The sequence below is a fragment of the Mytilus californianus genome, unplaced genomic scaffold (genome assembly GCF_021869535.1).
Source record: "Mytilus californianus isolate M0D057914Y unplaced genomic scaffold, xbMytCali1.0.p SCAF_3, whole genome shotgun sequence".
Lineage (NCBI taxonomy): Eukaryota > Metazoa > Mollusca > Bivalvia > Mytilida > Mytilidae > Mytilus > Mytilus californianus.
The window spans coordinates 74,506,403-74,524,703 of record NW_026262679.1 but is presented as its reverse complement, the minus strand read 5'-3'; the positions used below and the strand labels follow the sequence as shown (position 1 = coordinate 74,524,703).

General features: G+C 32.7%; 1 protein-coding gene across 1 annotated transcript; it reads right to left on the bottom strand.

Moving 5' to 3' along the window:
• Nucleotides 1-3,788: 3,788 nt before the first annotated feature.
• LOC127735081 (uncharacterized) lies at nucleotides 3,789-16,308 on the bottom strand. Its single transcript, XM_052245175.1, has 9 exons — nucleotides 16,218-16,308; nucleotides 14,325-14,645; nucleotides 13,621-14,128; nucleotides 12,843-12,895; nucleotides 8,906-9,055; nucleotides 8,310-8,400; nucleotides 7,181-7,325; nucleotides 6,331-6,527; nucleotides 3,789-3,907 (listed from the first exon to the last, which is right to left on the bottom strand). The coding sequence occupies exons 1-9, from the start codon at nucleotides 16,254-16,256 to the stop codon at nucleotides 3,840-3,842; spliced, it is 1,572 nt and encodes a 523-aa protein (XP_052101135.1). The 5' UTR covers nucleotides 16,257-16,308; the 3' UTR covers nucleotides 3,789-3,839.
• Between the last annotated feature and the right edge of the window lie 1,993 nt (nucleotides 16,309-18,301).

Here is an 18,301-nt window from a genome sequence, read left to right as displayed (position 1 = left end):
TAATGGGTAATCAGAAATTTAATAGTTTTATAACAAACGCGAGTAAACATTTAATTAAATGCCACCATATTTAGTTATTAAAGATAACAATAGTCTTTTATCTTAAAACAAACAAACATACCGATATCTAATTTTCATTCGACAATGGGTAAAGAATAATATGATAAAAGCACGTCATTCGAGACAAAATTGTGGTTATTTTTTATGTTATCTACTATAATCTAGAAATGCACGATGCTATCAGTTTTTCGCGTACGTGACTTTGTGATCAAATGTATTTATGTTAAAGTAAAATTATGCACGAAAAATAGTTACTGGCGCACATATAAATGTATTAAGGGGAGATCCTTATTGTAGAATGTTCAAGCTATTTTCTATGTTCATTTATATCACTCTGTTTACGTGATGACTTGATAGAGTCTTCCCAAACCAGGAACCTGTAATTCAGTGGAAGCTTTCTGTCATGTTTGTTTTTCGTTTATTGCTGAACAAATCAATCCGTTAGTTCTCTCCTTTGTGTTTGTTTACAATTTTGTCATACGGGCATAAACTACTACACGATATGGCCGTATGAGTCTCGTCTATTGTTTAAGACCTTCAATTGTTCACACTTTGTCCTTTTGTCTATGATTAGTTGTCTCATCAGCAATCATACCGCCTCTGATTATTCTTCGGTCAAATCAGTATAAAGATAGCCATGATTCGCCATACATAACAATGCCAAACTCTCTGCAAATTAAAGACCTTTGAAAAAAACTCTTTGATGGATTCGATAGATTTCACTAGACAAAGTTTTTGTCCCTTTTCATCATTTTATTTTGATTGTTAAATTGTACTCTCGTGAATATTCATGAAATATTTACCACTAGACATGCAAAAAGGGGAGAAGATATCACAATAAATTAGGAACCAAGGAAGTGTTTGTCTTAAGTTATACCTGCAATGCTTGTAAAAACAACAGAATCCAAAAAAAAATCATAACAAAAAGAATAAAAAATGCTTTTTTTAAATTGTTTCTTTTAGTCCTAAGGAAAACGTAATGATTTTGAGGTGGGACAAAAATAAAACTGATGAAAATTTATGAACTAATACGAATTAATCTTCGGTCCAACCCCAGTATTAAGATGGTCATGAAGAGCTAAAAGCAAGCTTATATTTTATGCGCCTGTCCTAGGAAACAGTAGTCAAGTGGTTGGCATTGGTTGCTTTTTGCAAAGGACTAAGTTTTCTCAATTTGAAGCTTACTATACGTTATTGGTTTTGATAATTGTTGAATGTCTTACCATGATATATAGTTGTTTACACCCTTTTCTTTTGGTCTTCGGAGGATAGTTGTCTCGTTGGCAATCATACCGTATCTTCTTAATGTTATATAAGCAGCGATAGAACAGTGCAGAAAAAAACATGATGTGCAATATCCATAGAAGTTTTGACACTATTACCTTATTGTTCTAGTTATGAATGTTTAATTTTGTTTGATACTGTGTTTGTTTGCTTGTTGTTTGTTTGTTTACGGTTTTGTTTATTTAGGAGGAGGATGTAGATAGGTATATGTAATCGTAAAAAAAGGTATATGATATTGTTTACTCTGCGAAAGTGTCACACAAATAAATTGTTATTGGCATGATCTCATGAAACTTCGGAAGCATCAGAATTGTCCTATAGTTAATAATTATGAATAAGCAGATATGAGTGTACAAATACATTTGGGTCAGTTATAACCCATCTTCAGAACTGTAATCTGTCATAGAACTATTCTTATCTGTATAAGAACAATTCTATTATATAACAGTTCTACCTTAGAAATGTCCATATGTTCTTAGGTATAACTGCCCGAACTTGTTCTGAGTCCTACATGAAGGCCATTTTAAAGAACATTCGGAGTCGTTCCGAATGTCAAGGGAACTCAAATGATTGTTCCTAGGTAGACAACTTAAATTTAGCGGTACACTATAACAACAGATCGGAAAACTAATTACGAAAAAAATAATCAAAGAATACATGGCTGTATGTCAACATGAAAAACAAACAAATACAGAAATAAATATGTCACCAAACGGTCATCAATGTCGAGCTAGCACCAAAACCAAGTCAAAACAAAATCAAAGTTCGGTTCAGACATGTTGTGAATGAATTTTAAAGAATTATGTAAACTAATTCGTCCTACTTCGTGACATTAGTACCGGATTGCATTATTCATCCATCATGTGATGATTATGTAAACCGTCTAGTTGTTTTGTTAATGGCCATTTAGCAATTTTATTCATCTCCAAATATCAAATTGATATTTGATTAATGGTTTGTAAGGATAAGCCATTGTTGCATCATTAGGTATCTATTAACTTTTGTTTTACTCAACAGTTACGAATTTTAATTGCTTTAACACAAAAGTAAATGGAACAATATTTACTTACGAGTGAGTACAATAGTGCTTTTATATGAAAATAGAAAAACTGTTAATAATGGGTTTAACGTTCAAATGACGATAAATAAGGAATAATATGAATATTGATATATCTGTCTGGGAAAAAAAGGTCTATTTATCACCTTTTTTTTTAATTGAACTTCGAATTATCTTTCAATTATTGCGACTACTCCTAGATTGGAACATTTAAAATCTTAGTCATTGTTTCAGTTGTTTTTGTTTTTAGTACCGATCTAATGGTCCCTTTTCAATTATTTTCTATTTGTGTAGAGTTATGTTGTTGTACTACTGCCCTGGGTTGGTTCGTGATTGATTGCCTGATTGATTGATCAAATGTTGGTGCTTAACGCAATTTTCTGCACTATTGGCTATATCGTTGCGGCCAGTTTTTATTGTTGGATGAAGCTGAGTGTCCGGAGACAACCACCGACCTTCAATAGGAAAACTAGAATCCTAGTTGATAAAGATTGGAATCGAACGCACCTGTCATGTGCGGGGCTCGAACTCATAACCCCAGTGTTGACAGGCTAGCTATAATTAGATAACTACTTTTCTTTTTATTTTATTTTTGATACAGTTTTATTCAAATATGTACAATAAAAATTCACCAGACAGTAACTGATGTCACAAACAAACTTGAACATATTTAGGACTTGTTTGTCATTCAAGTAGGAAATGTAGGCCACATTTGAAACGTGCACTCCGATGTAATCTACATAGTTTATATTTATGCACAGCAAAAACAACTTTGTACCTGAACTTTGCCATACATATTTTCTTACGTGAGTCATCATGTTTCTGAATTCAACAGCACATATGATAGTGCATAAGAACATGAAGACTTGAATGAACAATTTACAAATTGAAGCCATTTCACCTAGTTTTATTCAATTCTATCATAGTTCTGAAAACAGATCTTAGTGATTGTATGACTTTGGGTTTATGTAACAGCGGGAGTTTCTCGCTGTATTGAAGACCCATTGGTGGCCTTCGGCTGTTGTCTGCTCTATGGTCGGGTTGTTGTCTCTTTGACACATTCCCCATTTCCATTCTCAATTTTATTTATCTATAAAATATGCTTAAAATTTTCAATACATATACAAGTGTACCAGTAAATAGGCAATGGACATTCAAAACTGGTTTAACCGCACCACATTTTGTTTCTGTACCAAGTCAGGTTCTGGGCCATGTCTTGTTCGTTGTTGTTTTTCGGTGTTTGTACTTTTATTTTTAGGAGTAGGATGTTGGTACTTAGTGAGACCTGCTGTCAAATTTTCTTCGGATATCATGTTATCCTTTTTATGTATAATTGGTTATAAAGCGAATACTTGAAATACAAATCTGAACATAAACAAAAATCGTATACCAGAGAACCTTTATTTATATTCAATTTCTACATATTATTATAAACCGTTTAAGCCTGTGGTAAAGACGGGTCCCGTGGAAATTGTTTACCAGTACCATGAATAACAACTTCATTAGCTGTAAGAAAAAAATAGAAATATAATCAATCTGTGGATCAATGTTATAACATTTCATATAATCATTATCATTGAAACAAACAAATGTTTGTGGAAAATAGTTAATATAGACAAACCAAATTTGTTGGTATTCTACGAACTTCTATGAACCTTCCTGCCCCAAATCTTCCAAGAAGAAAATAAAAGACTAAGCCAGAATTTGTTGGTATTCTACGAACTTCTATGAACCTTCCTGCCCCCAAATCTTCCAAGAAGAAAATAAAAGACTAAGCCAGAGTTTTAGGTATGTGTTTTAATGAATTATGTTTAATACTTTAACATGTTCATACTTTTGCAAACAAATAACTTTCGAAAAACAATTATATTTTAAATGTGAAATTTTATTAATTTATCAGTTCAAAACAGTTTAAAATTAAAACTGGATGTATTTTAAAAAGCAGAACTAACGAAATATAAACAAAATACCAGACTTGGTACAAAAACAAAATGTGGTGCGGTTAAACCAGTTTTGAATGTCCAAGTACATCGTAAGTACATCCCCACAAGAGATTACTGTGGTATATACAGTGTCTTTCCGCTTACTTGGATGTTTGGAAAAGAACATACATTTCGTTAGTTCTGCTTTTTAAAATACATCCAGTTTTAATTTTACTTATTGTTTCAAATCACGTATGAAAATGTTAGTAGTTAATATCTAATACTTTAACATGTTCATACTTTTGCAAACAAATAACTTTCGAAAAACAATTATATTTTAAATGTGAAATTTTATTAATTTATCAGTTTCTGTAATTAAACGTTAATCATTAATCATATATGAAGAATTAATATATATTTCCACACTTTTTGTATCATGAACTTAAAGTAATTTATTTTATCGATTCCTGAAAGCCCCTGTGCATTTCTATATATTTTACTGGGGCATTATACGGGTGATGTGTGACGTCACCAAAGTCACGTGATGACTGCTATAGTTGGATATGATATACAATTATATAAAAATGAGTATAACTTTCTCATACTCTTTAATTACATTTATTACATTAAGTGTGCATATATAACATTAAATGACAAACAATGGTTTTGTTTATGTTAACTATTTTCCACTAACATTGATCATTTTGAGATTATTTTCTCGAATATCAGTTTTCCTAGTGCATATTTTTTTTCAGCACATTACTTTGTGTTTTGCTTTTAAAGCAGCATTAATGTACTTAAAAATCAATTACTTTTCCCGTTCACTAAAAAGGGAAGTTTTTGATTATTATTTTTGCAACTTAATTGCTATAAACGATAAGACGTAGAAAAAAAGCATATCACTTACACAGATTATTATTGTTTATGATTTCATGCAATTAAGCTATTCATCAAATGTCAAACTCAAAAGTTTTTACAATCATTCCAATTTTAGAATAATTAAAAGTGGTGATAATTTGATTTTCGATCCAAATTATATGTTTCATGATTTATGTTTATAGGTTCCTTCGCCTTATGCATATCCATATTAAAGTACTATGTTCGACGGCTTTTAATTGAAAATATCCACTAGCTTTAAAAACCTGTCAATAAGAATACCTTTAAGCACCATTTTGATGCGTGTCGATTTGATATCAGAAAATTCATGCGGTTATTGCACCAATATTACTGATATTGTCCCGAGTAGAATATTATATTGCACTAGCCCTCGAGTACAATAACTGTTCTACTCGCATTAATATTTACAGATTTCCGTGAAATTTTGGGGAGAATAAGATGTTTTCGTTAGATTAAGATAAATAATTTTCCACAGATTTTCCTTTGCCTTTTTGTGTTATTTCGAGTTTACTGTAATGTAAAGTACGTTCGAATTTTAATATTTGATTCATTTTTGAAAAGTGCATTTGGTGCATCAAATTAATTTAATATTTTCAAATTCCGCTTTATTTTATGTAAGTAAATTGCTCTATATTTATTTTTAATCAAAATATGTTTAATATTTGAAAAATAACTGTTTTCAATACTTTATGTCAGTTCAATAATATTTTTCACCACTGCCTACGTTGAGGTAAAAATAAAGGTATTGCAGATAACACGTGTTAAAGTAACCCAAAATACTCAAATGTACATATATATTTGTATCACAACCTGTGCAGGTCTATTGGTAAAGAACGTCCTTTAAGCATAAAAAATACATGTTTCTTTAGCTATTTGTAAATGAATGGACTTGTACATACTTCAGAAGAAATCGTTGTACAATTTTTGTGATCTATCTTTTTTTTTTTTTACAAAAAAATCTCTAAGAAATGAACATTACGTTAACAGTTGTTTCGCAAACACTTCGATATGATAGCGTAAGACTTTAGATATGAATTTTAAATAGACTCATCATAGATACCAGGATTAAATTAAACGAACTCTGTTTTTGTTCTTTTTTTTTCAACTTACGCATTTTAGTAATTTGATCCTCTATTACAACGCCATTTGCAGCTGTTAATTTCATTTTAAGTGGAGCCTGAGCAGATGGATGGACTGGTTTCTCGAAATGACCTGGACCCATTAACCAAAATCCGTCTGAGCTGTGCTGCATAGCAGCCCATCTTTGACTTTTCGGTTGCCATAGTGACAGTCCAGTGACTGGAATTCTGTGAGAAAAATATGAGATTTAAAAAAAAACGGTGTTAGCAACTGTCTTACTTTTGCATTGATACGTGAGCTTTTGCTTTTTGTTGTACGCCTCACTGAGACTTATGGTTGAATAGAGGTTTTGTCTAGTGCGTAAAGAGATTTTGATGAATCAAGAAATAATTCGTCATAAGCCGCCTTTTCTATTATCACATGTTTAACTGATCTATTCATAGATTAGCTTATTGGCTATTTCTTCAGCCATTTATTTATAAACCAGCAAACACAAATATATGACGGTACAATACAAACAGTACATATATGTTTGTTTCCTCTTTTTTCTCTTTCATTTCTTTTTATAACTAGTTGATGACAAAATATGCCATACAATTTTTTTTAATTTTTTGCTGATTTCGCGATTTAAGATAAAGCGATTATATCCCCTTCCCGTAAACAGCAACCCTTTGAACATCATTGGACATCATGATAAACAATTCTAGCCCTGAAATATCGTATCAACTGGGAAATATACACTCAATAAACAGGCGTCGATGGAATGTTGCTAAATGGAAATGGAAAGTTACAATTCATAGCGCCATTGTGACCCTGGAAATTGTTCTCCAGTTTTGTGTTACCAACTGTTCATTTGAAATTAACGATAAGATATACTTACCTTGCATTCCTAACTTGAAGTTTTAGGTACCATGGATTACTTCCCTGAAATTTGTATTCCAATTTTGTGTTGCCTACTGGACACTGAACTGCTTGTATTTCTACTTCCCACCTGCCATCTCCGTTTTCTGCTAGATCTACAGATCCTTGATAAATAATAAGATAGAAAACCTGCATTAAACCATATAAACGTGAGATGGGAGGCAACACTGGTGAATAGTCTTTTATTTTCAAATTTCACAATTATGTGCAAAATTAAGGCATTCTCATTTGGTACAATAACTTAGTTTTAAAATCAATAAAATTAAGAAAACATGAGATTAAACTGAGTCATTACATGCGTGAAACAAAGGGTAATCGGATTCCAATGCACAGCAGAATGTGTAAGGGATTTTTGGGCCCAAGTTTATTTATAATTGATTGAGTATTTACATCGGAGAGTATTTCTAAAGTGAACGAGAGAAAACGATGAACATCAATAACTCGCACTAGACCGTTGTATTATATCGTAAGATATTAACTAACAACACTCATACAAATCCATGCAAAATGGTTTATATAATAAGGAATTTCTCTCTAAATATACTTTTAGCATTTTTGAGATAATTCATAATTATCTGTAATTGATAGAGACGTACAGTATTGTTGGGGTTTTGTACTAACTTTCCTTAAGCTAAATAAGATATAGTTCTGTTTCTTGGCTACACTAACCTACTCTCAATTTATACGCCTCCCCTAACACTTTTTATTGACATTTTTGGTAATGCACAGTCATAGTTTAGACATTTTGGTTTAGTCATCTTTAAAATCCAGAACAATTCTCCAAAATATCTAGCCGGGAGGCAGGAAACAAATATAGATAAGTTTTGTTTGCCTTATTCAGAAAGAGAGGCGAAAGATACCAAAGGGAAATTCAAACTCATAAGTCAAAAACATACTGGAAATGCCATGGCAAATAAAAACGAAAAACGAAGTAAAGATGAACAACAGTACACAAAACACAACATAGACAACTTAAGATTGAGCAACACGAACCCATCAAATTCCGGGGATGATCTCATGTGCTTCAGAAGGGTAAGCAGATCCTTCTCCACAAGTGAATAATCAATTTTTGTGTACAAGGTACTTACCAGCAAGACATTCTGGGCATAAATCTTTCACAAACACGATAGAATCTCCTATTATTGGGTCACTTCCTAAACCTTTACCACTTCCGTGTACCTACAAATGATTGTAATATCTCTATAATCACGCTGCTTAGAAAAAGTATATTCGTAATGATTTACTGGTATTTCATTACATAAATACAAATGTAAAAATATTTCACTTACATGCAATGAAATTTGTATCTGTTATGATTTTTGCTATCAATTTTGCTACTTAAGAAGTTAAGAGTTTTGAAAAACGTTTGACATGTTAAGCTAAATATAATATAACGATGTGTAGTGAGGTGATGAAATAAAACCAGCAGAGTACTTTTTTATCTGTTTTTATACATTTTTGGTACAACTTTTTGATCTGAGCGTATATCATGTACAATATCAACATGAAATACAGCAATAAGAAGGTCTACACGCTGGGTAAATGGTTCTCTCCCCACTTTGATATTGACAAGAACACCCCTACCCTCCTCACAACAGTCGATTCTCTGGTTTCTTTGTGTTAGAACAGTGGATGAAACTAACTTAATTCTTTTAACTGGTTTTATACAAGTAACTTGAATCACCTTAAAGCACATTCCACAAGACAATGAGTTGAAAAACTGTGGTCTATTCAATGCAATATAACGTCTTATGTTTCCTGCTGCAACTGTTGGAGGCAGGCTTGGAGGTGAGTAACTACATGTTCCTTGTTCTCCAGCGCCATAATAAGTGCCCTGAAAGAGTTAAAAAACATTTACATGAGAAATAAATCTGTTTATCTTACCTCCTATACATTTCTAGGAGTATGATTGGTTGAAAGCAACCGCGTGGAGACCGTGTATATTCCATATTGGGTTAGTAGGGTTCCATATTGGGTTAGTAGGGTTCCATATTGGGTTAGTAGGCGGGGCTTATTTAAATACACGGTTAGTAGTGGTGTTACGTCCCTTTATAAAAACAACACGGTGTTGAGGAAAAATCTTAAAGGTTTTTAACAGACGAAGAAATTGAATATGATGAATGATTGAAATAAATTCATAAAGCACATTTAAAGTTAACAAGTTGTTATTGTTGGCATTTGTTTTTGTATAGACCAATGGAAGTAGGTTCTTAATACTAACGCTATTGAAGACTTGATCACTTTGATAGGCCACTAGTCTAAATACCACATGTTAAGATAGTCGTTAAGATAAATTCGTTACATAGTGTGCTAGTGACCTAATACGATATAAATGGAGTCAGTAAATTCCATATGGGGATTCGAGCTTCGCTCTCACCCCATATGGAATTTACTGACCCCATATATATCGTATTCGCTCTCACCCCATATGGAATTTACTGACCCCATATATATCGTATTCGCTCTCACCCCATATGGAATTTACTGACCCTATATATATATCGTATTAGGTCACTAGCACACTATGTAACTAATAATATTTCCGGTGTCAGTATTCTAAGACGGTTGTAGAAACGACTGACATAAACGCTTACTGTAGACGCACCCGTTCTCATTCCATTTTTACTTCGTGCAATTTCTTCATTTAATTTCACTTGGTTTGTGAAATAAAAATTGAGTGGCGAATTTTTTGTTTGTAAATTTACTATTTTTTTTTAAATGTTGAATATTCGAACCCCTGTGGATTTTTATCTGCGTTATATATGACATAGGCCATATTTGGCACTACTTTTGGGAATATTTGATTGTCAATGCTTTTCAGCTTCCAACTTGATTTGACCCTCAAACCATTTTGATTCGAGCGCGACTGATGAGAATTATGAAGGCGAAAAGCGTGTCTGGCATACCAAATAATACGCCTACAATCTATCATGACTCGATGCTTGTGCTGATGGACGTTTCTTCTCCAATTGTATCACCAGCCCAGTAGCCAGCAGTTGTTTGTTGACATGAAATGTCATTGCTATAGTAATTTTTTGTAAATTTAATGTTTTTAAACTTTTTGGAATTTTCTGTTGTCAATGCTCTGCAACTGCGTACTAGATTTTTCGTACCAAAAATTAGGAGACCAATATAGAAAAGGAGCGACCAAGAGCTTATTCAAATAGTAAGATTTCAAATGTATATGTATTTTAAATGCAATGTGTAAGCGACTGTGGCAAATTAATCAATATTTAGACCGTTTCAATTTAATTGTAATAGTTTATTCTTGTTTGTTTTATCTCTTACTTTCATTGATGTTAGGAAGAACTAATTAATACTATTGCATAACCGTTATCAATTATTCAAACTTCAATAAAAAAAAAGTAATAATTCATGATTCTTAGAGGATTGAAAGTAGAACATATTCATTTATTATTTAAATTTCCAATTATTTTAATTTGAAATCGACATTTTTATCAAGGGATATTTGAGAAGTTTAATTGTTTATGCATATGGTTACTGATATGATTTAAACTTGATATCTTGATTGATAATATTCCGTTCATAGTTACAAATTAAATGTGTTGCATAAGGTAAAGCTTAAGGTTGTAACTTCTTCGAGCAAATTCGGTTCACCGCCGTATACAATTTTGGCTGGTTTGATTTGCTATATTTAATGTTGTAGCTTTCAGACATTTTATGTATTTCCTTGACCTACTGAACTTTTATCTCGAGCGTACCTGATAACGGATTATTTCATTGTCACGTGCTCTCTGAAACTGGTACCATAAATATAAAAAGAAGATGCGGAATGATTGCCAATGAGACAAACTCTCCACAAGAGACCAAATGACACAGAAATTAGCAACTATAGGTCACCGTATGGCCTTCAACAATCAGCAAAGCTCATACAATATAGTCAGCTATAAAAGGCCCCGAAATGACAAATGTAATACAATTCAAACTAGAAACTAACGGCCTAATTTATGTACAAAGTAATGAACGAAAAACAGATATGTTACACAGCAACAAACGACAACCACTGAAATACAGGCTCCTGACTTGGGACAGGCACATACAGAATGTGGCGGGGTTAAACGAGTTTGAAGGCGCCAACTTTCCCCTAACCTTGGACAGTGGTGTAACAGTACAACATAAGAACAAACTATAAAAATCAGTTGAAAAAGGCTTAACTCATCAGATGGATACAAATAGAACTACATCTAACAAAAACACAGAATGGACGTGGATGGGTACATTGTACTTATACATCCCCACAACAAAAAGACACCAAGTACAGATCTGAGAGTACTTGCAGTTACTGACAGCTAGTTCATAAATTTATTTTACCGATTTCTCTGATACATAATTGACCAATTTTATGCCATTAAGAATAATCTATAAAGTTTCATGTGATCAGTGTTTGTTTAGAGAAAATTGCAGTATCGTCTACAAAAAAAAATTCCACGAAAAACTGCTTTGTTTTTTAAATAAAAATGGAAAATTATTTGAATGTAAAATGAATCGATGATAAATGTGACATATTGACAGATGGATCTTTATCGCTTTAAAGGTAAAAAGGACCATTTCATGGCTTTTAGTTGTGACATCAAAACAAAAATATCGAATCGGAAAACCGTGTGCTAAAAGAAATATTCAAAGGAATTCAATGGAAGTGAATGATTCTCTTGCTCGTATTATAAACTATCTAACTCAAAAGGTCGCAATTATTTGGCAGTTTCCCAGAAAGAAAAATGTTTATTAGTACTTTTCTGAAAAATCCTGGAACCCTAGCCTGATAAGGATATAGTGAAATCGTGGGCGTCGAATATTTTGACGTTTTTTATGGCTTACTTCATATCTGTGATTTAAAACGACGGCTTGACTTAGGTTAAACAAAATTATCACGAAGATTTTCACGTGACTTAAACTATCGGTTTTAACCTTAACAGTAGAACATCTTTGTCATTCCCCTTGTTTTCTTGTACATATAATTCTAAATTTAAGAGGTTTTGCCAGATTGGCGACTCTCTCATTTGACGACTCCTATTTAAAGGAAAACTGCAAATTTCAGTGACGGCTGTTGTATAAAAATAAGTACAATGTAGATGGATAAAAATAAGTACAATGTAGATGAATGCCAATCTAAGCCGACCGTGCGAGGGCTGTATAGCCAGTCAAGGTCGTTAAAAACTCCCATCATCATGAATGCCAATGAGATAACAAACCACCTAAATCCAAATGACGTTGAAATAAGGAGGTCCCCATATGGCCTGTTCTGTTTTTATTTTAGAGCAAAATAATACTGAATCAAGACATTTTTGCTGTTTCTACATTTCTAGAACATTATATTTTGATAAACCTTTAAATAAGTGTATCATTTCTTCAACTAGTATATATTCTTATTTTATCCGTGAGTCAAAAACCTGAATACATAAATTATATAAAAATGACAAGTTTAACAATTATATCGTTACATTTAAGTACATGCACATATTTGTATCTACTAGTATGTTAGAATAATTACATATTTTGGATTAATACATGTATATAGATATACATGTCAAAGAGTGAAACAATGAATAAAATAGGATATATGCATTAGATAAAGAGTAAATATAATACTTTCAAATACTTACATCTCCTTTAAATTTGTTATGGTACAAGTTCAATATTCCCTGGTGCGTGGCTCCTGAAGTTAGAGAAATTACATACATAAATATAATAATCTTTAGATCCATAATGATGCTCATAGTTAACTGACGGATGACAAGATAAGAAAAATTGTAGATGTTAAATAATTTATACCGTTATCTGAAAGGACAGGTAACAGGATATCTTGACCACCGTGACATGAACTCCCATATTATAAGTACAGTATATTCGGTATCCGTTCAGTGTGACATTGTCAAACTACTCATTAATTTTCTTAATTTATTGTTTACTTTCCCTTTTCTGTACTTATGGCTCCTGTATCAAAAATCCACGGGGAAAAAAAAATGAAAAAAACGTTATTTACAAAAAATCTGACTAGGAAAAAACAAAAATGGGGACACACATTTGTGTGATTTAATGATACAAACCAAAGCTGTAGATATTGCGTGTTGATCTTTACTGAGGAAATTATCCTGCTCGATATTATATGGGTGACGAGAGGTAAAATGCAATGTTGGAGAGTGAAAGTGCTAATTACCAATTATAATATACGCTAAATAATACACATATATTATCAAAATATTCATGCTATTTACCTACGTCATTCCTTATTAATTTATCCTTTCTCTTCTATTACATTGACTCAATGAAAGATTTTGCCTTGGCCCAAATGGAATATGGTTTGTTTGGCAAATAGAATGCCAATTTGTGCAAATGGAAAGAGCCGCTTGCTTTTGGTCATTTGTTTATCGTTAAATTTACCTGGTTGATTTGTTGGTGCTGGTACATTTGATGTAGTGGGTGATACGGTTTGATGCTGGGTTGTTCGTTGCGTTTTTTTACGTTCCGTTGTTGACGGTGATGTCTGACTTTTCGTTGTTGAAGGTGATGTCTGTCTTTTCGTTGTTGACGGTGATGTCTGACTTTTCGTTGTTGACGGTGATGTCTGACTTTTTGTTGTTACTGGTGTCGTGTGCGTTTCTGTTGTTGGCAAATGTGTACTCTGCTTTGTTATTACTGGTGTTGCTTGTTTCTGCGTTGTCGTCGGTTGTATCGTCTGTCTTGTTGTAGGTGACACAGGTGGTTCTTGTGTTACAGGTGGTTTTGGTTCACTTCCTGTCAAAATAGCACAACTTCCGGTTGGAGGTTTGTCAGCATCGTAATAAATGTGGAAAATAAAAGTAAATTCTGGTGGATGCGCTGTCCATTTGTTCTTTAATGTGTACCAACGACCACTTGGGTCTCTTGAAAACTCGGTTGTGCTCCAGTCCTGAATTAAGGGGAAAAAACGTGCCATATTTTATACAGGTTTTACAATAACCTAAAACATTCAGTACATTGTATCTAAGAAGAAAATTTGAGCACATTTAACGTATTTCATCACCTTAAAATCGTCTTACATCTGTAAGACACGAGAATTTGATTGAATAATGAGTTATATAACAATTGAAGAAGTCTAGTCATACCTTTAATTTGAACGTTTCCTCGTTTAAAGTAACAGATATATAAAAATCTTCAAGTTTCTTTTCAACAGGTAGGATACATTTTCCTTGCATGACCATCATCCCATTCTCCTCCCAGTCATTTTCATTGATAATGTTTCCGGCATCTTTCAAGGGTGCTGTTTCCTCGACACTGCTTGAACAGAAACCAGAAATTGGAACGTCTGCCTCTTTATATGTAAGTGTAAAATGTACGTCAATTGTCTTCTGCCCATATTCATACTTGTTTCTCATTTTGTATGTTTTACCGTCATCAAGGCGGTCAGTGACTTCCATTACCCATACCTATAATAAAAATTAACTTGTATCTTGCAATATTTAACAACTGTAAAAAAAAAAATAGATAAATATATAGCATTTATTTCTGTCGCGGGCGTTCCTGGATAAGTGTAATACGGTATTCTAAAAACAGGTTTTGTTACGGTAGCAATACGTTTATATTACATGTACTAAATCTATCACTGCGTTGGTACGGCTGTCTTGGGAATCTTTAGTTACATCCGTTGGTAAAAAAAACCGCCTGATCTGCATTGTATGTTTAATTTCATGAACTTTTTAAACTTAAAATTTTCAGTATAAACAGAGTCAGTATGTTTAAACAAATCCAATATTGCAATTTTCTAACACACAAAGACAAGGTCGACCGTTGACTTATGACTGCTCTTATTTTTGTGTTGGTGTTCGCAAAAGCTTAAGGAATTTGTTTATTTTTTTTATCTCGAGCGAACCTAATGAAAGATTTTCCAAAGGGGCGCACTCAAATCCGTACCATAAGTGTATTTGTCCCCTTATAGCGTCTAGTGTCGGCGTCGTTCACCAAACTTGTACAGGTTCTTTTACAGGACATGACGATGTGTACCTGCTAATTTTACTTTAATATGAGTGGTTTTTATGGTTTCCATTCCAAAACATGGAATAAATAAATGTTTGGAGAGGACGTACAGACGTACACGTCTTTCTTGGAAGACATTTTGTCATTATAAAAAATATTTTGTTTTTTTTATTGTTACAAATAAGACTTCTTCAATACAGAACTTTTATTTACTTGCTCGTTTTGTATAAGAAAATGAATCAAAACTGTCCACCTCAATGAAAAAGTCATCTTGCAGAATTTGTTACCAATGTGATATTAGGAATGTTTGTTTCGATTAATCGTGATAAATCTGTATTCGTTTTTCAAGTTTTATGACAAAAAAAGCAAGATTAGGGTAAAAGACCACTGTGAAAAAGTATAACAAAAACACCGAACTCCAAGGCAAATTATAAAAGGGGAAGTCCATAAAAACTTACAACATTGAACGCTAACAATCAACGGAACAAGTGAAAAACAACTGACATATTCCTGACTTGGTACATGCATTTATACTGATTTTTAGCATATCTCTGGGTTACATCGACATACTTACTAGTATGTTGCATTGTTAAATTTCAGATTTCAGAATGGTATTGTGATTTCTTCAGCAATTTGTTTTTTTTATTGGTCTTACACTTTTTTTGTTTTGTGTTTTTTTTGCTCTCATTTTCTGTAATTGAGTTTATTACCCGAATTAATGTATATTTTTTATGTTTCTGTCATACTTTATGTTTCTGTCATACTTCTGATCATTCTCTTTTGAATAAACAGCAGGATCTGCTTACCCTTCCAGAGCTGAGACCCCCCCCCTTTTCCCTCTTATTCCCCGGGTTTTTTGTTGGGTCTGTGATGTTCAGACTTTAGTTTTCTATGTTTTTTCTTTATGTTCTGTTGTTTCTCTTTTCGTCGTTTTTCGTTTTCTGCAATTGCATTGTCAGTTTGTTTTCGAATTATGAGTTTGACTACTTTTTGGTATCTTTTGCCTCTCTTTAATTAATTCATACCTTGATATATTTTGTTGGAATATTGGTATTTATTGTCATTTTCCATGCACCCTTTCTTTGTTTTTCTGTAACATTAAATGTGCAGAACGCAGACGACTTTAATTTGCCATTCTTTCCCCATGTACTGGATACTTCCATTGGAACTGATGCACATGCATAGGTAATAAAATATCCTACGCAAAGTGTGATTATTTGAATATGCATTTTCCTGAAAAAGAAGGAGATAACGAAGTAAATTCATGAGTATTTGACAGTGAATTTTGCATCTTCAAATAAGAGAAGAATGTGTCTATGGGACACATATATATATGTACTAACTTGTAAATAATTCAAACATATCTACGTTTTGTTTTCTTTGAAACTTTGAAACTTAATGACATTTGTTTCTGTATGTTGTCATTAGAGATTGCTCGGGGCTTTGAGTACTCTCATTGTTCAATAACATACAGTAAGGAGGAAATTCAAGAACGGTGAAAGTGACGCAACCCAAATTCGAACTTGATCTGTGTTTGGTGGTAATACGCATTGTGTATAAGTTTAATAACATTTGGTTGGGGCAAACTAAAGTTAGAGAACGGAAACCAATTTCCAATGGAAACTGTAATGCAACTAGCGTTTGCCTTTTTTTCAGAAGCAAAAATAGATAATGAGCAGCATGCAATGAATACAATTATCTTCAAAGATGTTATCTTTTTTTAGAATAAAGTGCTATACGTGCTATGTTTAACCTTGAATTTGCGATCCAAATCTACCTTAGTAAGTACTTCAGTTACTTCTTTCGCAACTAGAGGGAAACTATGTTAAGAAAAATCATAAATGAAACAACTCCTTACACAAAAAAAAACCAGAGATAGACCCCAAAATTACACCCTTATTTACCTACCGCGACCTGTTTGATTCTTTCAAATGCCAGGACTTAAACTAAAAGATATAGTTTGAAAGCTTTACTTGCTCGAAGAAGCTGTTACTTTTCCGGTATCATGATTTTTTTATATTCAACCAGTTTTATCGTAATACTATATCTACGATGTGTAGTTTCTGTGTTTTAGATACAATGGATAAACATGATTTGTTAAAAAGATACCAGGAGTCATCGATTAATGGTAGATGAGAGGTTTCGTCAATATGTTCATGCCACACGCTATTTGCCTTAAATGAGGGAGTTCCAACCCCAGTGAAGGCAAAGCAATATTTGCAAAAGTCTGATAAACAATTGAAAATAATTGCATGGTGACATTATTTTAGCTGATGTCATTGCACTGGTAAAAGGGCGACTATCCCCTTTCAAACGACAAATAGATATAGTGATATATGTTATCATATGCGGTACATTATCTTTTTGGTGCGAAAAAGTATTACAAAAGTTCATAACGAATGTCGATAAGTTGTTTCGGACTGAATGCAACATTACTGCATTATCGGAGCTTTGACACTAAAACCAATTGATTTTTCTTTGTAATGTATTTTTGTAGATTAAATACAGATGGATTTAATCCTTCATTAAATGAAGGTAATAACATGCACACAAAAAGTTACAGTGAACTGTTATAACAGAGAGGCGGAAGATACCAAAGTTGAAGACAAACTAACATCACCACAGCAAAAAACGAAAAACAAATAAAAGTTCAGAAATTAAACAGATTACTAAAATATCCAATGACCAAACAGTACAGTTATTTGAAAATTGTAAACAATTACTCATCCATGTAAGTGGTCATATTTTAAGTATAGATATATTGCAGATATAAAATGTATTCTCTGGGCAACTTAAATTTTGAGGCTTGTAGTACTTTTTCATCAATTGTAATTTTAATGAACTATTGATAAATAGTTGTACATAAGAATCCAAACAAATAATACTAAATTTGATACAATACGTTATAAATGGATAATATACGTTTAATGGAAAGGTTGGAATATGGCGTATAAAACTTTTGTGTTTGCTTGTTTTATCATATTTTTGACATAAATATTTTTCCATATATTTATTAGAATGTTTATTTGGTCAAGATGGACAAGGGGGCGGCCGGTTTGTGCGCACAAAACACTGTGTCAAAGCCATCACATTTGTTTCTGTTTCAAAT

Coding starts and splice junctions, on each gene's coding strand:
- LOC127735081 (XM_052245175.1), bottom strand. CDS start 16,256: ATGACAATAAATACCAATATTCCAACAAAATATATCAAG. Junction 14,646..16,217: donor TTCCAACAAAATATATCAAG/GTATGAATTAAT, acceptor TTTTTATTATAG/GTATGGGTAATGGAAGTCAC. Junction 3,908..6,330: donor GGATCAAATTACTAAAATGC/GTAAGTTGAAAA, acceptor TTTTTCTTACAG/CTAATGAAGTTGTTATTCAT.